Here is a 24,114-nt window from a genome sequence, read left to right as displayed (position 1 = left end):
GGAGAGAGAGCGTGTGGGGGAGAGAGAGAGTGTGGGGGGGGAGAGAGAGAGTGTGGGGGGGAGAGAGAGTGTGGGGGGGGAGAGAGAGTGTGGGGGGGAGAGAGAGTGTGTGGGGGAGAGAGAGTGTGTGGGGGGAGAGAGAGAGTGTGTGGGGGGAGAGAGAGTGGGGGAGACAGAGGAGAGAAACGGTGGGTGACACACACAGAGGGTGGGTGATACACAGAGAGAGAGGCTGGGTGAGTGACTGCTGGTTGAGTGGTTTGCTGGGTGGGGCAGGGGTGACTGGGTGGGTGAGTGACTGACACTGACTGGGGGTGGGGGGTGACTGACACTGACTGGGGGTGGGGGGTGACTGACACTGACTGGGGGTGGTGACTGACACTGACTGGGGGTGCGGGGTGACTGACACTGACTGGGGGTGGGGGGGTGACTGACACTGACTGGGGGTGGGGGGGTGACTGACACTGACTGGGGGTGGGGGGGTGACTGACACTGACTGGGGGTGGGGGGTGACTGACACTGACTGGGGGTGGGGGGGTGACTGACACTGACTGGGGGTGGGGGGGTGACTGACACTGACTGGGGGTGGTGACTGACACTGACTGGGGGTGGGGGGGTGACTGACACTGACTGGGGGTGGGGGGTGACTGACACTGACTGGGGGTGGGGGGTGACTGACACTGACTGGGGGTGGGGGGGTGACTGACACTGACTGGGGGTGGTGACTGACACTGACTGGGGGTGGGGGGGTGACTGACACTGACTGGGGGTGGGGGGGTGACTGACACTGACTGGGGGTGGGGGTGACTGACACTGACTGGGGGTGGGGGGTGACTGACACTGACTGGGGGTGGGGGTGACTGACACTGACTGGGGGTGGGGGTGACTGACACTGACTGGGGTGGGGGGTGACTGACACTGACTGGGGTTGGGGGGTGACTGACAGGGGGGGGTGACTGACTGACTGGGGGGAAGGTTACTGACTGGGGGGGTTACTAACTGGGGGGGTGACTGACTGGGGGGGGGGTTACTGACTGGGGGGGTTACTGACTGGGGGGGTTACTGACTGGGGGGGACCTCTGGTGTCACACACATACACATACTCCCATACACACATACATTCATTCACACACACACACACATACACATTCTCACACACACACATTCACATTCTCACACACACACAGGGGAGGAAAGGCCGCGACCAGCACCACGCAAATCCCCCACCCACCCGCGCCCATCTCCCGCTCATGTGGGGGGCAGGCCGACATCCCCCCCCCCCAATGACAAGGGTGGGTGGGAGGCATGTGGCGAGGTATCCCCCACTGGGCGCCCCAGGTGACAGTCAGCCCCGCCGTGGCCGCCACTGCCCTGCTCCCCTCGCCGGCATGTCACAGTGCCTGGCCAAGCTGCAGGCTGCTTCTTCCCCCCCAGCCCGCGGCGGCATGATGCTCGTGGCGGGGAGGGGGGGGGGGGCCAGGCCGACATCCCCCCACCTCATGCGGCGGCTGCGCCATCATGAAGGTAGGGGACGCATGGGAGGCACGTGGTGAGGGCCGAGCCTTTCCCCCGCAAGCCAACCGGGCTGCAGCAGCGGGGACCTCCCGCCCCTGACATCGGTGGATCGAGGGGAAGGGGACAGGAGGAGGGGAAGGGGACAGGAGCAGGAAGAGGGGAAGGGAGCAGGAGGAGGGGACAGGGGACAGGAGCAGGGGACAGGAGGAGGGGACAGGGGACAGGAGCAGGGGAATGGGACAGGAGCAGGGGACAGGAGAGCTTCCGCGGTGGGGAGTAGGGAGCCATGTGGGGACCAGGGGGATCGCAGGGAAGGGGCAGAGGGCCGCAGCATGGAGAGTACTTACCCTCCAACAGAGCTCCAGGCAGAATGGCCGCTCGTTGGGGGCGGGCTCATATAGAGCCTGGCCGCGCGCCCACAAAGCCTGGAGCGCGCGCCAATCAGGAGTCAGGTAGGGGAGTTTTTTTTTTTTTTTTTTTCAGCGCGAGCAGGAAATTTCAGCGCGAACGGGGGAATTTAAAAAAAAACACGTGTGCTGCTTGGGCCAATAGTTACTCGCCCGGGGGTTAAATCCACCCGCCCCGGGCGAGTAAATGTATACAATTGTCGAACACTGTATATATATATAGAACTCTTGCGTTTGTATGAAGAAAAGTACCTGCGGATTCTCACTAGTATCGCCAGCGTGGAATCTAAACTGTTTCGTTCCTTCCTTCTAGATCACAGCTGCTCATATTTTAAACATTTCACTTCGGGGAGAACGCAGAAATCTTCGAGGTGACGACACAGAAAGGTATCTATTATTTTTTCCGACGTTAAAAAAAAAAATCCTTATTTCCTATTTTTAAGGCCAAGGGGCTGTCACAGCAAAACAATAAGGGGGCAGTGTCCCGCGGGATTAAATGGTGATAAACATGTCCAACTGAGAATGTAGTTTTTTTTTTTTAAGAGCGCACACTTCTTAGGCTGCGCTTATAGTCCTGGCGACGGCGACGCTGACGTCATGCTGCGGTTGCTGAAAAAATCAAATTGAATTGAGTTCCAGCGATCGCGACCAAGCTGTCGCTCCGTCGCGTCGCTCCTACTATAAGCGCACGCGACGGATTCAATACATTTGTTTTGACGCGACGTCGCCGGGACTATAAGCGTGGCCTTAAAGTACTCACTCTAACGGAACAAAAGAATTGCGCTGTACTATATGCTGTCAGGGGTCTGATCCTGTGGTGCAGGGCGGCCAACTCCCGTCCCAAGGGCCACAAACAGATTATGTTTTCAGGATATCCATCCTGCTTCAGCACAAGTGGCTCAATCAGTGGCTCGGTCAACGACTGAGCCACTGATTGAGCCACCTGTGTTGAAGCAGGGATGGATATCCTGAAAACCTGACCTGCTGGTGGCCCTTGAGGACGGGAGTTGGCCGCCCTGCTGTGGCAGATCTCGTGTTTGATTGAATTCCGTGGTAGGAAGGCAGCGGCCCTCAAAAAGTTGTAGAAAATGTTTCTTTATTGAACATCCATATTCCTCCGACGCGTTTCGGCTCCCGGTTGGGACCGTTGTCAGGGCTTGGGGAAACATTCACACATGGGTCCCTTAAATACTCTATAAGGTAACACCGGGATGACGCCGACGCAAGGACTCAGCTCCAGCGATTTTCACCGGAGGGTGTGGGGGTATTTAGGAGGGACCCAAGTGTGAACGTTTCCCCAAGCTCTGACGACGGTCCCAGCTTGTCCCGAAACGCGCAGGAGGAAGACCTTTTCTTCAAATTCTTGAGCGCCCGCTGCCTTCCTACCATTGAATCCAACGGAGAAGGCCGCATACCGGTTAAACGTGATAACGGGAAAGGGGTCTAGTAGGGTCGGAAGTTTCTCAGCAGACAGCGAGACGGGCAGACTTGGGCCTAGTGGTTCTTCACGGTCGCCAAATTCTAGGAAAGAAAGGTGCACCTTGAAGCAGCAATCCCGTCTATTTTGAGCAATTGAGGCGAGGGGTTCTCCAGAGCCGACCCGCACTTAATTTGGACCTCTTTGTCGCCCCCCCCTCCACCGCCCAAGTATCTGAGATACTTACCGGTTTAGTGGCCAGTGTTGCTTCCTGGATTTTCCAAGATGGCGCCCGCAGCCGTCCAACAGGAAGCGCTCTGACAACGTCGCAGCCAATTCCAAAACAACAGAGTAGGGCGGGACTGCTGCTTTAATGTAAAGTAAAGATTAAACATTGATATAGCCGTGAAACGCGAGCCTGGTGTGTTCCCATCTCACTCAGATAATTTGCTGGCCCGTTTTTTAGCTTCATGACGAGGCCCGATTTACTCGTCCCATATAATACGGTGAAAAGCGCACTGATGCAGCGTTAACCGTGCAAGCTTCCTGTGCAACGTCATGCATTGTTACCTGTGCATTACCCCCACTTCTCACCATGTTAGCGTTGGTACTAACAGCCATTAACGAATCATTACATTCAAAATCCTGTTTTTTTTTTTTTTTTAATAAATCAATTGTGTAGTATTACATAATACTGCGTCCCTCCCCCCTCCCCCCCCCCCCCCACTCGTTATGCCCTTTTGATGATTTTTTTAATGTATTAGGTTGCATTTAGGACGCAACACCAGATCCTCTTTTGAAATGGGCGGCCGTATTGTGAGCCTCTGGAAAACAGGATCTGCGTCGATCGGTCGCGGGAGAACGGATCGATTGGCAGCGTTAGATAACGACGTTGCCGCAAATGTACAGAACGGCGGCATTTATTGGACCAAAAATCAAAAACAGGGCAAGAGTGAATGCGCCATTAAGCGGACAGTCCATTAACAATGTCTCGCAGCGATAGCAGGTCAGTGAGTGTTCCATGCACTTCTGGAACCCCGGCTGTGCTGAAACGCTGTGTAATGCGCCAGGCATACGTTTAGAGGGCTCCCCATGTTAAAATGGACATGAAGCAAAAGGTGACACTGTGTGCACATTTGCATGTCATTACCCAGAATCCCTGGCTGCAGTGGATGCAGTGTATGCTAAGAGGTAATGTGAACCTGTGTGAGGCATGCGAGTGTGCTCACAAGGGGGAATTTCTATTACGCGATCTTAAGTTTCTCACATTTCCTGGTGCCAAGAATCTTTGAATGGTTGCGGCCGAGCGATGGAGCAGGAAGTGTGCGATAGGTTGGAATGTGCACAGTGACCCAGCACAAGCTTACAGCTTCTCTCTTGTGTTTTGTCTGGGCAGAGTACAGCATCTCAGCAGCTGCCATCGCTATCATTGGAGTTGGCTTCATGATTATGGAACGATCTGTACTATGCTGTCCTTCAAGCAAAACTGGACTACCTGCTGAAACCAGCCGGGCTGTTCTACATATTTGCAGGTCAGTGGTTGTTGGGGGGGCTCTTAAACCTCTGTTGGAGAGACGTACTCCAAAGACGTTCTTAGACATTACGCATGGACCATCAACTCAACTCATCTCTTTGGTGGCAGTGGGGTCGGCAATGGGCTACAAATCCATGCACCGTAGGGTCTTCTGGAGATGGAACGTCTACGCACAAACACTTCTACATCAAAAGGCTTGTGGATAGACCAGGGTGGGGTTGACCTAGACCCCCGGTTGGTTGAGCAGAGGGGGTAGTGGTCCCAGTTGGGAGGAGGGCCCACCTGGGCAGACAGTCACAGAATTTTTGTCTGACATCCAGTTAGGTCTAACTTTCGGTACCAGCCAGACGGGCCAACCCGGAGCCACAGAGTCTGGAACAGTAACCCCAACTTCTCCGCCTGTTCGGCAACCCTGCTAGTAGGGTCTGAGGTTTCACAGTAGATAGAAGAATTGGTTGACTACGTGAGCCAATATCTCATCTGTCCTCAATTTATAGGTCGCCACCAGAATAATAGGTGTGTAATTAAATATCCTTTTGAAATGGATTTTGCCATTGGCATACAATACTCCTTTGCCAAATTAACCGTTTTGAATACGACCGTTTGCCACGTTTCATCCTCACAAACTAAGACACAAAAAAACAGACGCTCCGGGTTTCCAAAAATCCAACACCTGGGGTGAAATTTCATCTCGAAAATGGTAGTTGGCGTTTGACGTTTTATTTAGCTCCAGTCATATTATTATTCAAAAAGCAATATATATACGTGAAAGACGCTGACACGGAGTATATTTAAGGGCAGCAGATTTGTATCTAACACAGGTTAACAAATGAATAAAGCAAGAACCCTCTCCCACCCTCCCCCAAATCCTATATTACCAGGGTTAGAAAGTGCATAAAAATAAAGATGACGTTTCAGTTGGTGCCAAAGGACGTTTGACCACTACCCATAGCTCAGTGTGCATTCCGATATCCACGCATGCTTTTCATATCCGACGGTAGGGTGCCTATACAGCCCAATGAGTACAAACGTGTGCAACATGAATGTGACGTGTCTCCTCTTCTCCCAGGAATCTGCATCATGATCTCTGCAGAAGTCATCCGACAATCCGTGCAGAGGATGATCGACAGCAAGGACACGTTGTGGATCGAGTACTATTATTCCTGGTCCTTCGCCTGCGCCTGCTCTGCCTTCGCCCTGCTCTTCCTCTGCGGGATCGCGCTCCTGCTCATCTCCTTGCCTCGTATGCCTAGGAACCCGTGGGAAACTTGTATGGACGCTGAACCAGACATCTGAGGAGCCCCCCGGGATTACTGCTGAAGCACTGATGGGTGGCTCGGGGGTATATATAATTGGGGTGTTGGTAGAGGATGAACTGTAGGTCTTCTGACATCAAACCTGATGGTCAACCTAAGGACATTGCACAGCAGCTGCTTATATTTTGTTATTTCAACATATTTTGGAGGTTGCCCTTCAAGCTATTCCACCCTTCGCATTGGATGGAGAGGCTTCTGCTAGGTGTAGCTTGAGGCAAAAGTTGTTCATGTGAAAACTCAAGACACTGGCCAAAAAGTCTATGCAACCAGCGGTAAATTGATAGAATACATTTCTCTCTCTCACACAAACGTCTTGCTGGGACCTTCGATGTATTGGGAAGAGCAGCCCAGCCGTGCATGCAAAGCGCTCCTACACTGTACCCTTACACACCGGAGTTTCAATAAAGTGGAATAACACCTCCTTTTTTTATTATTGCATTAAGATGTGCTTAATAGCTTCGCAAGTCTGGTACTGAGCCCTGGCAACTGATACTGTCCCGCTCTATACTCAGCATCAATTCATCTTAGAGCAGGGCGGCCTCAACTCCAGTTCTCAAGAACTCTCCCCCTACAACAAACAGGTCAGGTGTTCAGGATATCCCAGCTTCAGCTCAGGTGGCTCAGTCGAAGACTGAGCCACTGATTGAGCCACCTGTGCTGAAGCAGTGACTGATTGAGTCACCGGAGCTGAAGCTGGGACTGGTTGAGCCACCTGCGCTGAAGCAGGGATATCATAAGAATCTGACCTGTTGGCGAGGTGTATTGAGGACTGAAGTTGATCACCTCTGACTTAGAGAATAAACTAAGACCGTGTTATTCAATTTCAACCTGTGTTCAGCATGTTGGGTGTGGTATAATAGACTTTTTACTTGCCAAGAACCCGCATTTTTCATATTTTTCAGTCATGTGAAATGTTAGGTTATGAAAGGTTATAATGAAACAAATCACATAGAATATAGAAAGCAATTTGTTTAAAAAATAATAATATATATAATATATATATATATATAATATATATACTGACACTGTACCGCTGGAAAATGGTTTTCACGTACATACAATAAACAGGAATGGGGGGAGGGGGGAATAGAGGTCATTTGAAAGGAAATACACTGGGTTACGCTGGGTTGGAGTATTATTTATGACTATGTGGTTTTGTGTTATCACTTGATGTCTTTAAAAGAGTACTAGAAATCTAGCAGGAAATTATTTATGGATTTCATTTTATTTATTTAATGCTGGACAATGGATCAACTGAAAAAAAAATAAAAAAATAAACTCACCAGCACAATTCTTCTTAAAACATCATGGTTTAATGAAGATAAATGCAGAGGTGGGGTCTAATAATAACATTTATTCTAAAGCATTATGTTACAGCCAAACCGAAAGAAAAGCAGGAGTGGTTATAACGTACCATTTCCAAAACTGTATCACCCCTTTGCTGATGACAAAGGCCAATGACATGGTTAAACAGGAGTGGTCAACTTCAGTCCTAAAGGGCCCCCCCACACCCTCCCCCCTCCAATAGGTCAGGTTTTCAGGATATCCCTGGCCCTGCTACAGCACAGGTGGCTCAGTTATTATGACAGCCAGCTGTGCTGAAGCAGGGATATCCCTAATAGCTGACCTGCTCGGTGGCCCTTTGGGACTGAACTTGGCCTCCCTTGGGTTCACCTGTTTTAAGATATGGTGCTTAGGAGAATAACTGAAACCCTTCTGTGCTAGCAACACATTGCCAAGAAGAATCCCTGATAATCTTATTTTTATTTTTTTTCCTCCCTGAGAAAAGTTCCCAATACAAGTCACGGCTATAACGCTTTCACGTGCGTGTCTGTATAGATAAATAAAGCTGAATTTTTCCATTATAACCAATGTGTCCTCAATATGTCTGAACTTCGGCTGCGTTTGTTACTTCACCCTAATCAAATGACCAGGGAAGGAGACACAGCACTACAGGTATATGGGGAAAAAAGGTATTTAATCCATATTCACAGGTAACTTTTTTTTTTTTATGACACATGCATCTCTCTCTCTCTCTGTATATATATATATATATATATATATATATATATATATATATATATATATATATATATATATATATAATATAGCGCATGGATTCATTAAGTGCAGGAAACTGTAATACCCGATTGAATCTGTGCGCTGGGTGATGTATGGCTTTTACTTATCCAATATACATGCGCGTGTGGAATTTAATTGCATTTTTCTCTTAACCCTTTGGACTGGCTCCCCGGGGGGGACTCAGGACATAGTGACTACGCCGTCCTGAAAGGGCGCGTCTTTTCCAGCATAGATCACGCACGGGGCGATCTAACCAGTGAGGAAACAGAAGGATCAATGCCGCTTCCTCCAACATGGCCGCCACAGTCACGTGCCCGCCCTGTGCCTGAGGGGTCATGTCACTCAGGCACCACAAGCCCCCCAGCCCCCAAAGGGTTAAAGAGTCACAGTTTCACACACACACATATAATATATATATATATATACCGGTATTTTATAATATATATATATATATACATACATACCCCGCATTAACGTACGCAATGCGACCGGAGCATGTATGTAAAGCGAAAATGTACTTAAAGAGAAGCACTACCTTTTTTCCACTTATCGATGCATGTACTGTACGGCAATCGTCACATACGTCATATATGATGTAAATAACGCATGTGTAACAGGCTCTATAGTCTCCCCGCTTGCGCACAGCTTCGGTACAGGTAGGGAGCCGGTATTGCTGTTCAGGACGTGCCGACAGGCGCACGCGCGAGCTGCCGTTTGCCTATTGGGCGATATGTCTTTACTCGCGAGTGTGCTTAAAGTGAGTGTCCTTAAACCGGGGTATGCCCGTATATATATATATATAGTATCTCACACATTTTCATATCCTCTATAAATATTTCTACATCATAAGGTCCCCTGACGTGGCACATTTCTTGGCGTGGGCCGTGAGAGGATTGCACACCCCCTTCATATACTTTGTTATTTGTTGAATAAACGCCGTTGTTACTCTCCCCTTTCCCCCCCTCATCTGATGCGCACAGAAGGCCCCTCTGAGGAGACCGGTGTCTGCCGTCAGTTTCCTATGCGCTGATGTTCTATATATACTTATTATTTTATCTGTTTATTCCTGTAGAAAGGGGTCTGAGTGTCTCGCACTCTCATTTCCAGCACGAAAGGTAAAATGTGTGTGGGGTTTTGTGTGGTGACATGCAGGGATTTTAACCCTTTCGCTGGTAGAATCATGGACCAGCAGTTTTGGGTTGTTGGTACCCCAATTACCTGCCCAAATCCCATCACTGGGCTCTCCTGGATAGCATTTTTATAACACACGCTATGCTCCGTCGCAGGTGCAGTCTTCATAGATTCTGCCACTCAGTTTGTTGACTCTCAAACTATCCTTTAGACCATGGGTGCGCAAAACTGGGGGGGCACGAGATTTTCCAGGGGGACGCAGTGGTTACAGAGGTCCCACACCCTCCTCCCATATTTAACTGGATTGTCAAAGCCTAAACCTGGAGGCTTCAAGGTTACTCAAGGGCAGCAAAGGAAGAAAAACCGAGATGCTCATCAAACATACGCAATACATTCTGCTATTCTTTGTTTCACATGTTGAGGCTGTTCTGGACATTTTAGTAGATTAAAATATATATATACTGTACACACACTGTAGCACAGCGGAGCATACAAAACAACATAAAATATATACTGCACAACTCATATACTGTAGCTCAGGAGTGGCCAACTCCAGTCCTCAAGGGCCACCAACAGGTTTTAAGGATATCCCTGCTTCAGCACTGGTGGCTAAATCAGTCTCCATGGGTAATGAATCCCACATTATAACTGCCCTTACTTGTTGCTGGTGAAATCTCCTATCCTCCAACTTTAAGGAATTACCCGTTGTCCTTTGCACTGCCCTTGGGATGAATAGTTCTTTTGAAAGCTCCTTGTATTGACCCCGGATATATTCATATATAGTCATCATATCCTCTCTTAGACACCTATTTTCTAATGTAAACCAATCTCATTTAGCTAGCCCCTCATAAATCAGATTAACCATCCCCTTTAATTTGGCAGCTCTTCTCTGCCCTCTCTCTAGTTCCAGAATGTATTTTTTTAGGGAGTGGTGCCCCAAAACTGTTCGACATATTCAAGGTGCTGTCTTACTAATGCTTTATACAGTGGCATCATTAAGCAATAATCAATGACGAACAATCCCTGGCCAATAAAAGATGGAGACTTTGCTCTCTCTGTCAACCCTCAAGGTCATTAACAAGTTAAAAAGCAGAGGTCGCAGTACCGATCCTTGAGGTACTCCACTTACAATTTTAACCTGCAAAGGTTCTATTTAGGACGACACTGTCCAGTGACAATGCCAGGTGCAAATATTTTTTTACTGAGACCAGGTAAATGTTTTCTTCGTTGTTAAAGGCGCAATCCATGCAATATCCTACTTTGTGTTTTTTGTTAATAAATCAGTTCTGTAGTATTATATACTTATTAAAAATAAAATATTAATTAATCTCAAATGCCATTTTTAATGAGTTTTAATATATTGAGCATCTCTTGATTTGTACAGCAGGCTTCAGCACACCTCCCCAGCAGTGCAAGATCTTTGCAACACTTTCCTGTTTGTGATATGTTGCCAATATTCCCAGCAGTTTCACTGCAAACTGTAACAATGCATAATGTTACCATAGTGATATAATACATTGTAGATGCTCAGTTACACTGACTGAAGGATTGATTGAAACTGAAAGACAGCCATTCAGTGAACTTTGGAAGCAGGACCGATCACAGGAGAACGAAACGATCGGCAGCTTAGGTTATTAGTTTTCAATAAAGGTAAATCAACGGCTGCAAATAGCCTGATTGAGGCACCTGTGCTGAAGCTGGGATATCCTGAAAACCAGACCTGTAGGGCCATGAGGACTGGCGTTGAGCACCCCTGGGTCTTAAGGGAATTTAAAATTCCCCCGCTTGCCGGCGAGACAGGCCGGTCACGTGAGCGGTTCCCCGCCCCGGACGGTCTGTCCCCCTTCTGCCCCGATCCATGTCGTCTGTGTGTGCATGTGTGTGTGTGTGTGTGTGTATGCGTATGTGTGTGCGTGTATGCATGTGTGTGTGCGCCTGTGCCTGTGCCTGTGTGTGTGCGTGTGCACATGTGTGTATGTATGTGTGTGCATGTGTGTGTATGCATGTGTATGTGCAAATATATTTATCAAAGTTGCACAATGTTAATAATTTATTCTCGCATGTCTTTTTTTTAATTTTTAAAATATTATATAATACACACACACAGCTACCAAGTGAGACACACACAGTGATACCCGCCTCCCAAGCGCGCTTGCTGTCTCCTCTGTCAGGACAGCAAAAAGCTCCTGGCAGAGCGAGCGGCAGCAAGCGAGAGCGAGCAGCAGCATCTAAGCGCTTACTATGTCCCAGGCCTTAGTGTTACCTCCCTGTAAGCAGTCACAAAACAGGTCTCAAAATCAATACACAAACTGTTTTGCATCATTAAGTCACTGCTTTATTACCGTTATATGAATAACCATTAATACAACGTGCAAATAAATGCAGTGACAAGTTGAGTAATTATACGTGCAAAGTGCCAACACTTGCCATGTACCCTAGGCGGCCAGGGGGGAAAAAATGGAGATTCAGCAGATACTGTATGTGTAAGTCTGGGGTAGCAGAATGTGATATGAATGAAAATGGGAAGAAAGGGTAAATCTAATAATTTAGGGGCTTATTCAATAAGCAGCTAATGGCACTGTGATCACCTGAAAACTTCCATTAACTTGAATAAGCCCCTTTTACGGGTAAATTCTACATAGTCCAAAGTGGCCATTTGAGGCGTTTTCCACTGAAAATCCGCAGGCGTCTATGGGTATTTTTATCCACAAATGGCCACTTCAGACTATATAGTTCTGCCATTATAATGGCAATCAGAATTCTCCCTGGCTCAGCATCCTTCCCACGTTTACTCATTTGGTATAGCACTTGTGAATGTACGGAGAGGGGGGGTCTCTGGGAGTTGACATATGGTATGGGGTCTGTGAGACACATTATGGTATGCAAAGACTGGACCTGGGTGACGAGGGGGCTAAGCAGTTTGTACAAGGTTTGCAGTATGAATGTGGGAAGTGAAAATACGATTAGCAAGAAAAAGGTGGTTTCCAGGCAGTTTAGGGCTCAAGATAAGATTACGGAAAATCAGTTTGTTTGTTTTTGCTACAGTATGTGCCATTCAGAAAAATATATTGGTCAACAATATTCTTTATATGGGCACTACACTGATTACACTGTATACCGATTGTGTAATGTATATCCGGCTGTTGAGTATATATGCTTTTTTATCACTAATAATTTCAGACCAAGCCTTTTGAGACTTTCATTTTTATCTCCTTGGAAATAAAAATCATTACTCATTTTATGCTATTTTGGCCAGTACTTTTGATTATTGATTCAAGACGTCCAACCTTGTTTTGAACATATCTATTGTATCTGCCACCAGTCTCCATGGGTAATGAATCCCACACTGTAACTGCCCTTACTGTAAAGAACCCTTTCCTTTGTTGCTGGTGAAATCTCCTTTCCTCCAACCTTAAGGGATGGCCCCGAGTCCTTTGTACTGCCCGTGGGCTGAAGTTTTTTTGAAAGCTCCTTGTATATCTCTTGCCACTATAGATGGAGGTTCTGGTTAGATGTTTAAGGACAAACAGAATATGACCTTAGAGTAATATTTCATGTTCAAACCTCCCAACAAAAGCAGAAATATTCTGAATATCACAAAACGTTGGCAACTGGATCCCAGCAGACCTTTAAGTACCTGCAAACTAGACAGAAAAATCCATACTTTGGGGCAAAACTGTGCAGGTGGCTCTAATTGTGCAGTAAATGGGGGGGAGGGTCATCATACAATAAATAGGACATGCTTGTATCTTTGAACTTAAAGTAGATGAGTGGGGGGAGTGTATTAAGATACTCAGAACGATAACAATGAAACAATGGAAGAAAACGTACAGAACCTTTTCTAAAGATCTCTCCTTATTCATTAATAGATGTAGGATTAATTCACCACTAAATCAGTGGCGGACTAAAAATGTTGTCGCCCATAGGCACAAGGCTGCCGCCTCCTGCAGCGACTAATGTTGCCGCAACGTCACCATGCGTTTCCATTACGTGATGCCATCTGATGTCACATTGTCACGGCAATGCATCCCCATGTGACGTCTGCAGGAGGAGGGCGGTGCAAAGGAGAAGGTAAGAAACCTTTACAGAGGCCCTATGCTCTCCCCCGGGCAATCAGTAGGGAAGAGAGCGCGGGGCCTTTGTATGCTGCCCCATGTCAGGGCCTATCGGGCCCAAAGGGAAATCCACCAATGCCACAGCATTGCAAGAGTGCATTTCTCACTACAAAAATTACCTGATTCAAGGGGAGAGATGTGTCCCATTTTCTAGACAGCTGCACATATAATCGTGCCCGACAAAGGCCTCCTTTCACGCGTTATTCAGTCTTTAGAACAGCAGGAAATTGTGGCGGGTGTACTTTATTGGAGAAGGATTGCACACGCAGTATCCTCTGCACTGCAAGCCCATCCGAGCTTACAATAAAGCCAACTTATTCTTGTTCTACCGCTCATTGTTTGAGAATTACTATTCTGTACCAAACTAATCTTTTCTGTGAGGTGGGTAATATGGGCCGCCGTTTCATTTTGAAATGAACACGTTGGAAAGTGTGTTTCATATAAAATAATGGGCTGAGCCGTGTGCATTTAAAAGCATCAACAACAATGGTATAATGCGTGTAAAACACATGTGCAAATTAGAAAAGGATTTATTAAAATAGGGTTATTTTATATTATGAATGCATTTTAAATTGGGAGCAGTAAAATACATCCGAAGAATACGATACCAATAATCTATAATGTAAAAAGGAAAAAAAAATTAAAAAATATATATATATATATTTGCAGTGTACACACCAGGTAATAAAAGCTTTTATAGAGAACAATAAAACGTCAGCTTATATTATTAACTTGATAAAAGGTCAATGCAAACCGTGGATAGACCATATTGTATGTTGTGAATATAATGAACCCAATACCTGCTAATAAGATGGACAGATGTTGGAGGCATACTGTATATATTGGGGAAAGGAATGGGTACTGCAGCAAGGAATTGCTGTATCTATCTTCTGCACTTGGGCCCATGTTTGCCAAGTGGTGCTTTCCCATAAGGCGCCGTTATTTGCCTCTTTACTTGAATGGGCGACTCGCCATCGTGCTTTTATTCGGCAGCTTCAGCTCCTGCTTGCATATTTGTTCTGATGAAGACATTGCTAAGGCAGAAACGTTGTGCTTTAACCCTTATAACAGCATTTAGAGCTTGATCTGCCTAAAATCGCATTTGTTTGTTAGAAAAGGCAGACTGTAGGCTACTTTGCACCATTTAAAATTAAAAAAATAATAATAATAATAATTGATGCCGAGTGGAACTGCTGAAAATGTGAAATTCACCTTGATAAAGTTTAATTTAATCTTTTTTTTAACTGCATTTAGTGGACATCTCTCACTCCACACGTGGACTACCTAGCTCCATGCCTTCCAGCAATATTAGGTGGTTCAATGTAATTTAAAATGTGCAATCCCACATAGGAATAAGCTATTGGGTCGCGTCTACTACTGCTGCAAAGCGCTATGTACATGGAAGGCGCTATAGAAATAAAGATATACACAGTCAGCCAGTTGAATTTCTTAGGGGGGCTCTGAATGGGGATGAGTTTGGCAATCTAGTGTCTTCTTTCCCTTTATCCCACCCCTTGTACTTAGAGAGCCAATAAAGATAAGGTGGGGGGAAGGGGAGGGTAACTCTGGCTGTACAAGCGCTCGCTGATCACACAGTGACAACACACACAGTGACAACACACATGGGAGCAGCCAGAGGAAAGCAAACCCCTCCCATGTCTCACTTTAATAACTACATTAAATATACTTATAGGTGTCAGATTTGGGTGACACGGTACCCGTTACACAGATGAGACCCCCTTTAAAGATGTCACTGGGATTGCATTACTTTGGCCCTAGGAGGAATTTCCCCTTTAATAGCCTCCGGTTATTATCACTGATCTTGTGCAAACAATAACTGGGGTAGCCTGGTGTTGCGGATCCATAAAAATGGAGATAGCAGGGGGTTACTAATGTTTCAGTTTCCTGCATGGTCATCAACAGAAACGCATGTTGCATCAGTTATATTGAAGCATCACTAAATCGCTAACCTACCTTCATTTGAAATCCTTATTTCTATACACTATTTGGTTGGTGGTTTATTAGTGTGTATTGCCTTTACTCTTCTCCATCGTCGTTATGGTACGATTTACCGGTACCCATGTAAAGGAAAGATAGGAACTACTGGCGTACGCGGTAAAAGCCATGGTCATGAGTTCAATCCCTACCTTCCTATGCCCACTATAACTTCAACAAGCAACTTTCTCTCTGTTCAATAAATTACAATTGATGACCTATAACAGAGTTCCTTTCACGTTTGGTGGCTGCAAGACTGGCCGAGCTATTAGACCAAAAAGGGGGCCAACTCCAGTCCTCAAGAGCCACCAAAAGGTAGGGTTTTAATGATATCCCTGCTTCAGCACAGGTGGCTCAATCAATGCCTGAGTCACTGATGGAGCCACCTGTGCTGACGCAGGGATATCCTTTATACCAGACCTGGTGGCGGATCTTAATCTACCCCAAAGTTGGCTGCATGTTTGACCTGAATTGGATGCAGATCACTTGAGTCTTCAATTGAAGGCGTAACACCGGAAAATGAAAAAGCAGAGCAAAGAGATGTTGCGCACAAACAGTCGAACACTTCACCCAAAAGGTCAAATGATAATCGCAACATTACACCCCCATAACCCTACGGTCATAGTCGCCCATCTTATTCTTGCAGTGAAGATTTTCTCTGCGACTTACACAGCGGTCTCCACTACGGGGTTAAAAAAAACATGAATTGCCAGAAATTTTTAAGTGTTTCAGAAATTCAGGGACCACTTGAAACAACGCAATGGAATGGCTCCAACTGCAGCTTCCACCTCCCAACTTCTGCTGCCACCTTTATACCCTTGTGGGGTCATTTCCGAGTTTACGTGAAGCACACACACGGGTTACCGAAAACGACATGGCAAGTTTTCACCAACGCGGAGAGCACCGTTGGCGCGAAGCGAGTTAGTTTTCCTTTCGCCGAGCGCCCCCCAGATTCTAATACGATCGCTGTTAAAATAAAACAGCAAAAGTGGTTGTGTTTTCTTGAATGTCACATTTTAATGTAAACATCAAATAAATGTACCAACGGTTTTACTGGGGGGAAAAAAAAAATAAAATAAAATAAAAAAAGAGATTTATGAAAGCGGCACAATTTGTTTTCCGTTACCACTGGAGGGGAGGAGAAAAAGCCAGGTTACAAACATTTACACATGCATAGTGAAAAGAAACACGTATTTTTACTAAATTCACACAGTTGTTTCCTTTTTTAAAATAGTTATTAAATCTACTCAGCACCGACATACCTAAAAATGTATTTTCAGCTTCATAATTCATTAAAAAAAAAAAAAAAATAATCTATCAAATTAACATTAAACACAAGCTCTTTTAGACAGCTTGTCCCAAAAATAAAATGCAGATCAGTACTGTTTTTTCATTTTAAAGTATATCTTTTATTGTATTTTTTATATATTTTTTTTTTATTATTTTTTTTGGAACTTTTTTTTTTTTGAACTTTTTCTTTTAGTTTCTGCGCAATTAAAATGAAGACGCACGTTTCTGTACTTAAAGCAGCATTGTACGTGGAACGTATTGCATTTCAGCGGCATAAGCAGAAAATGATATCGGGGTAACGTACCCAGTCAAATTCTATATCCCTTGCCACTGTTGGAATATGAAACGCCTACAATGTCTAATCAACTTTGCGTATAGGGGAGAATCCTCTGTCTCGTTCACGATCAGCAATGGGATTATTTGGGATTATTAGAGGGAGTTTTATTCTGTATGATTAAAAGGTCCTGTTATATGGTCCTGGGACATTTCCCCTCCCCTCCGAGTGGCTGTTACGGTTATGCCAAAGGTATAGAAAGTGCAAAGTTTTGAAGTATGCGTTTACAGATCAACAGATCTTGAATTCTAAAATGTCAAGCGCACAATGCTGCTTTAATGTCATAACTCTTCTTTATTTAAGGGTCCAACACGGTATATTATCTAAAAGGGGGAGAAGGGAGGGGAGAGGCAGACAGTACTGAACCCCCTTCTGAATACTGGAGTACTGCATTTTTAAAAGCTGCTTTAACAAAGCCTCAGGAACTCGGATGTTGTGTTACCACCCGGGTGATAGACGATAGTATCTATAGTGTGGACATGATATATCTCCCAATAACATTTGAGGGATGTGGAATACAGAAAACTAACCTCATCTCCCACCACTGGCCCCTACAGAAGAAACATTGAAACTCTACATTACAAAGATGTCAACGCAAAAAAAAAAAAAGTTTAAAGGCAGCACCCCCTCACAGAAACAGCTGATAAAAACAAATTATTTAGAAGATGCTGCACTTTTATTTATATATAATAAAAATAAAATTAAAAAAAAAAAAGAGAGAAAAAAGTTAAAGCAGAAATAACATACATTTTTACATTAACTGGCTATTTCTGGTACAGAAATCCAGTATTGGATGCCAATGTTAATTGAATAAATGTAAAGGTTACTTACAATTTTTTTTTTCCTTTTAAATACAACTGTCACAAAATTTTATTTCGATTTCCTCCCCCCCTCCCCTCTTTTTAAAGTTTTTTTCTTCCATTTGTTAGTTTATTTTTTTTTTACATTTTTTTTTTTAATATATATTTATATATATATAGCCCAGTCAACATCTAGGCTGCTAACGGTAAAGCAACGTTTATTTAAAAAAAAAAAAAAAAAAAATCGTTCTTCTAGATAAAAGCTGTCAAAAGTCTGACGCACATCAAAATTTGCAAAATGATTAAAAAAACAAAAAACTTTTTTTTCCTCTTTTTTTTAAACTTTTCTAACTAGTTGCAGATTTAGCAGCAAAGCAATTAACTGTAGGTTGTGAATGTATATTTAAGAATTTATATAAATATACATGCGCACTCCCACAATTTTTTCTCATTGTGTGTATGTGTGTGTGTGTGTGTGTGTAAAATATATATATTATACACACAAACTTATTTTTATACACACGCATACAGAGATCCACAGTGAGAGCTGAAAGTACTCGTGAAACCTATTGTAACTCCTCAACATGAATAGAAGATAAAAACAAAGTAATTCTACAAAAACCAAACCAAAAAAAAAAAAAAAAAAAAATTCATATTAAAAAAGGAAATAGGGAGAGAAGGGGAAGTTATTTAAAATAGGAATAAAAGCCATTGCTACCTGATGAACTGCCTAAGCTAAGTTCCTGAAACAAAGACAAAGGGTCAGTATTCTTTTTCGCCTGCTCGGGCGGGGGTTTGGGTTTGGGTGGGGCGCGCAGGGCACTTGCGTAAGACATGGTGGGTTTGTTCCCGCCTACGCTCTGTTGGGCCGCGCCCCCTCCTCCCCCTCCCCCCCCTCCCCCACTGGGCTCTACAATCTGTTTGTTGGGCATGAGAGGTGGAAATTGGCCGAGGTGCTGCAGGACGTTGTAGTTAAAGGAGTTGGACAGCTGGATGTTCTCCGCCTTGAGGTGATCCTCGGGGGCTTTCGCCATTTTCGGTGGAGCAACTGCACGGGAAAAAGACAAAAAGGGAAGAGCAATAAATGGCATTTCGGGTTTGTGGTTCATATTTTCAGCCTCTCTCGCGCTCTGGTTTTGGATCTTTTTAGAATGGCGATTCTCCACCCTCACTGTGCGTTACACGTCTGATTCCAGGTGAGGCCCGAAAGCGTACACAGCAAAACAACATTTAGAAGGGAACACACCAAAAAAAGCAACTGTAACCCGAAGAGCGCGAGAGAGCGAGCGCGAGAGAGCGAGCGCGAGAGAGCGAGCGAGCTATGACTGACGGACAACCTGTGCTCATACTACAGATATGCTCACTTACTACAGGAAAGATACGTGATGTTATGTGTAATGTTGATTTTTGTATTAAAAGGTTCAAGTGAGGAAACCTTCACTGATTAATAAATGTTCTTTTTAGACACGAGATTTTGCTTGTGGCTCATGGGGTGTTAGAGTGCTCTCGATAGCTTTGGCTGCTTACAATGCCCTAACCAGTTTGAGCGTAAAATATCAATAAAACGATAACCGTTGTACCGGCCCCACCGACATCTTCTGTCTAGTCACCAGAACACCCGTCACCCGATATGCAATTTGCCCGAAATCCCTCACCATGGATCAGATTTGTCATACTACTATGCAAATACCATCAACCAAAAGCCTTTCCTCTTTCTATTATTACCAGGAAAATTGTGTCAACAGCAAGAGGATCAACATGCCCAAATTCACCGAATCTCACTCAACTATAAATAAGTCTACCCATTCATAATATCTACAGCAGATATACCGAGTCTCATTATTCTCTCTGGTGAGATGTTAGGATATATTGCGATATACTGTGCAAACACTGCCATCGAATCTTATGGAAACTCTGCCCTTTGGAGTTATACAGTATATGTTGTGTTATCTGGGGCAACAAATGCAACGATCTACATCTGAAGCTTAATAAATATGCCACTATTAGTAAAACATTTATTTAAAATCTTAAATTGGACTGATTTATAATCAGGACACCTTTGAGGTTAGGATCCCTAGAGGGGAAACCCACCAGGACTTCCTCATTCTCTTGGAACCACACAAACAATTCTTTGATAACATCCAACATGAATTGCAACACAAGCCCAAAAAAAGTTAAATATTGAAACCAAAATGGCTTACCTAGCATTTCTCTGGGTGGGCCTGGTCTGTTGGATCCATTGCATGGAATGTTCTGATAGGGGACCGATGATGCAGCATTGACCCACAACTCAGGGGATGAATAACTGAACGAAGGTTGGTTGCTATGGTCTTGAAGCTCTTTACATTGACCAAGATTATCTTGAGAAGCTCCTAAATCTTCAGAACCGGCATGAGCTGAACTTGCTGAGATTCTTCTTTGGTACAATGGCCTGCCTGGCCCTCTTGGTTCATACTAGATACGTGAAAGGAAGAAGAAAAAAAAAAGTCCGACATGTGTTAAACGCCACATATATTTTTCTAATGTTCTAAAAAATATTTCTATTAGAGACTCTTTTCCACTTAAACTGGCACTACTTATAAACCGTGTGGTGATCAACCTTTTTAGTGCCGAAGGTCCAGCAGCACCAGAGTGCCACTGGGTCTCTGGCTCTTTTAGGGTCATGCCGTTAGTGGTGGGGGCTTCACCGTTTCGATCTGGCCGACCGCTCCAATGGAGCGCAATCAGTGCCTCGAAAACCCACAACGTACGTTTAGGTACGTCATTAGGGCACTGTAACATGGAGACGCTTAAAAAAACACCCACACATTGAACATCCTGTATCCAAATAAGCCCACAGCACCATTGGCAATTCATGTGCCAGCTCAACTGGTGAATACATTCCAAGAGTTAATATCTCTCAAACAATAAATACAAAAATAAAAATTCAGGACACAAGTTGATAGATTTTAGACCCCATATAAAGGACAGTGTTATATACGTTATCACATATCAACACATCAAACATCTTTAACTACAGACTCCACGACCCACAGTAGCTCTACCATGCAATACAGGCAATTCATTTGAAATGTTTCTCAGCTGGTGTTAGGGAGTAACGCCGGGAATGGGCAGATTACTCCCATTTCTTGAACCAAAAGTACTCAGTGATTGTCAAATGGAAGGACTGTGAAGGTGTAAAAGGCCAAACATGACTGGTAAGATGTCATAACCTAACAGACCGCCATTGCCCATAGTTGTATTTGCTCTTATTGGTACCAAGTCATAATTAACTGAAAATCAGTTTTCTATGAAGAATGGCAAATGCTGTGGCCAAGGACTGAATATCAAGAATATATTGATGCAAAACTTGTTTTTTATCCCACTGCTGAAGTGACGTACTTTCTTTTTACACGTCTCTCTTTGTTATCCCACTGGCAATGACAACTCTGTCTTCAGTATGCATTCACACATGAGAAAGCTTAACTTCTGCTGCCAACAAGCTTATGTAAAAAGTGATTAAAATGTTCACACCTCGATTTCAGGAAAGAAAACATTCTCTGTAATAATATTTAGGAGTGCTGTGAAAGCGGAGATAAAAAGATTCACTGAAATTCATGTCAAATTCCCTACGCTATTAAATCCGTTCTACAGAGTTCTAGTAGATGTTCTCCACCTAGAACAAACAAGGCATGGTATCGCAGGTTGGGATCCTTAAAGGGCAGGCAGAAAATCCTTGAATTCTGAAGAGGACACTGTTTTTTTTAATCCAAAGGGTTGAAGATGAAGCCTCAGACCTCTTAATATCCGAATAACATCTATGAAGGTCTTTGATGTTGGTCCTATACAAATGTAGCATTAGCTTCAGTCTAATTCTGCCGAACAAAGTTCTAATTTTCTTCAAATTAGAAAGATTGGAGAAGACAACTAGGTATCATCCATTTGTCAATATGTTTTGGTCAGAGAAAAGTCAACTTATCGACATTGTGCAGATAATACTTAGCCCACCTATGATACTGTACCACTCTCCTGCTGCAACGGGAGCAGGGAGATTGGAGAACGATGGACATCTCAGTGCTCCACCTTCTTGCCCACCTGACTGTAATGCCCCCTACACTCAACAACACTACTCGGAACGTTGGTTTCTCACCCAACTTTAGCCACTTTCTGCCTGTTCTGTAACTACCAGAGGTACCGCGCTTAAGGATTTCAGGGCATGCTGTTCGATATGGGTAGAGGTGACAAAGGAGCGGGACACCATGCACATGTAAAAGAGAGATCACAAAAATAGTACAGTACTGTATAGCACAGGGGTGTCACTATTTCACTGTTTTAATTTGGATTATTTCCTTGTGGCACTATCTCCTCTTGAGCGCCAACCCTGGTTATTTTCTTGCATGCTGTTCGATATGGCTAATCCTGCAGTCTTCCAATTAAAGAATAGAAAGTGGGAAAGAGTTAAAACAATTATTGGAAAGAGCGCACAGGAACAAAAAGGAGAGATGATTTACAACCGGTTTAAATGAAGGAAAAACGATACTTCTATCTTAAAAGATTGGACCGAAAGAAAATAAATATTTTATACTTGGAAATAAAGCAACAGGTAAAGAGATCATAAAAAAATAAAAAGATATATATTTTATAAACCGTTTAGCATGCTTTCGATTACGGAGTCACGCACATAGGGCTTTTAATGGCGTAAACGAAAAACCGCCAGCTGAAAGACCTAAAGCTCCTGCTTTCATTCGAGTTTGTATGACACTAAGTCGTACTTTGATCTTTATTTTCAAAGGAAGAGATTACCCAAGACTCTGCCCACACACTTTTACCCAAGTCATGGCACATCATACTCCAGCAATATTTCAGCCAATATGCAATCATTTAATGAATCTGCTATACTGGCTCTTAGGATAATCCACTACAGAAAAGGCTTCATTAGAGTTGTACTGCATTAAAAACATGCCCTTAAAAAAAAAGATGCTTTCTACAAAAAGGTTTGAGGCTTCACAGCCATGAACGCAGCATGGCAGTTTCAAAGCCTAATGCATCACCAAGGTGATGTCTTTTTAATTTTATTTAATTTGAACTGTGATGACGCATATTTAAGAATAAGTCAAGTTGAAGGTTTTTTTATTTTGCAATGCCAGTTTTATGGAGAAAAAAAAAAAGAAGAAAATAATGACACACACACACACGGCAGTGGATATTCACAGTTGCGTGCAAATAGCCGCACGGCTATTCGCACTCAGTAGAAAATAAAATGGAATAAAATAAACACCCCTGCCAGGAATGGAACCCTGTCCACTCTGCTAATGGCCTGGAGCATAACCACTGAGCTATAAGACTTTCTGATGTTTTTGTAGTGAATAAAGACATAGAAACCTACTGACATTACAGTGTTCATAACAGCTCGGCTATTCGCACTCAGTTAAGTTGAGTGCAAATAGCCGCACGGCTATTCGCACTCGGTAGGAAATAAAATGGAAAAAAATAAACACCCCAGCCAGGAATCGAACCCTGGTCCACTCTGTTAATGGCCTGGAGCATAACCTGTAGCTCAGTGGTTATGCTCCAGGCCATTAGCAGAGTGGACCAGGGTTCGATTCCTGGCTGGGATGTTTATTTTTTTTCCATTTTATTTTCTACTGAGTGCGAATAGCCGTGCGGCTATTTGCACTCAACTGTGAATAACACACACACACACACCCCCATCACACTCACCCTCACGTGCGCCGCCCTGCAACGGCTCCCGGAGGGGAAGAGCGGCCCTCCTGGCCGCCCGCCAACGCTCACTTCCCTCCCTCCCCGGCGCTCACTTCCCTCCCTCCCCGGCGCTCACTTCCCTCCCTCCCTGGCGGGGGGACAGGCAGTGGGCAGGCAGCCTCCGGAAGGACTCCTCTCCACTGTGTGTGTGTATGGGAGAGTGTGAGTGAATGTGTGTGTGTCTCGCTGTGTGTGTGTGTGTCTCGCTGTGTGTGTGTCTCGCTGTGTGTGTGTGTGTCTCGCTGTGTGTGTGTGTGTCTCGCTGTGTGTGTGTGTCTCGCTGTGTGTGTGTGTCTCGCTGTGTGTGTGTGTCTCGCTGTGTGTGTGTGTCACACTGTGTGTGTGTGTGTGTGTGTGACAGACACTGTAGGATGGGGACCGGAGCTGCGCATGAGGGGGGAGCGGAGAAGCAGACAGGGGGAGCGGAGAAGCAGAC

General features: G+C 44.7%; 2 protein-coding genes across 6 annotated transcripts in view; one reads left to right on the top strand and one right to left on the bottom strand.

Moving 5' to 3' along the window:
• CACNG1 (calcium voltage-gated channel auxiliary subunit gamma 1) overlaps positions 1 to 8,057 on the top strand; it is an 8,574-nt gene extending 517 nt beyond the window's left edge. Inside the window, 6 exon segments of the mRNA XM_075579717.1 lie at positions 2,236 to 2,265; positions 2,268 to 2,309; positions 4,736 to 4,783; positions 4,786 to 4,818; positions 4,821 to 4,871; positions 5,943 to 8,057. Of these exon segments, the coding sequence (XP_075435832.1) occupies positions 2,236 to 2,265; positions 2,268 to 2,309; positions 4,736 to 4,783; positions 4,786 to 4,818; positions 4,821 to 4,871; positions 5,943 to 6,169 (431 nt within the window). The 3' untranslated portion in view covers positions 6,170 to 8,057.
• Positions 8,058 to 16,504: 8,447 nt separating this feature from the next.
• The window catches only part of HELZ (helicase with zinc finger), a 114,322-nt gene continuing 106,712 nt past the window's right edge, over positions 16,505 to 24,114 (bottom strand). For all 5 annotated transcript variants that reach the window (XM_075579967.1, XM_075579971.1, XM_075579970.1 and 2 more), the window contains 2 exons: positions 20,138 to 20,390; positions 16,505 to 18,984 (listed from right to left, as the gene is read on the bottom strand). In XM_075579967.1, coding sequence (XP_075436082.1) covers positions 18,623 to 18,984; positions 20,138 to 20,390 — 615 coding nt within the window. In that variant the 3' untranslated portion in view covers positions 16,505 to 18,622. The remainder of the gene's footprint in view (positions 18,985 to 20,137; positions 20,391 to 24,114) is intronic.

This window comes from Ascaphus truei, chromosome 22 (assembly GCF_040206685.1).
Source record: "Ascaphus truei isolate aAscTru1 chromosome 22, aAscTru1.hap1, whole genome shotgun sequence".
Taxonomy (NCBI): Eukaryota; Metazoa; Chordata; class Amphibia; order Anura; family Ascaphidae; genus Ascaphus; species Ascaphus truei.
Note: the sequence above shows the minus strand (reverse complement) of the source record. Positions and strands in the feature narration are given on the sequence as shown.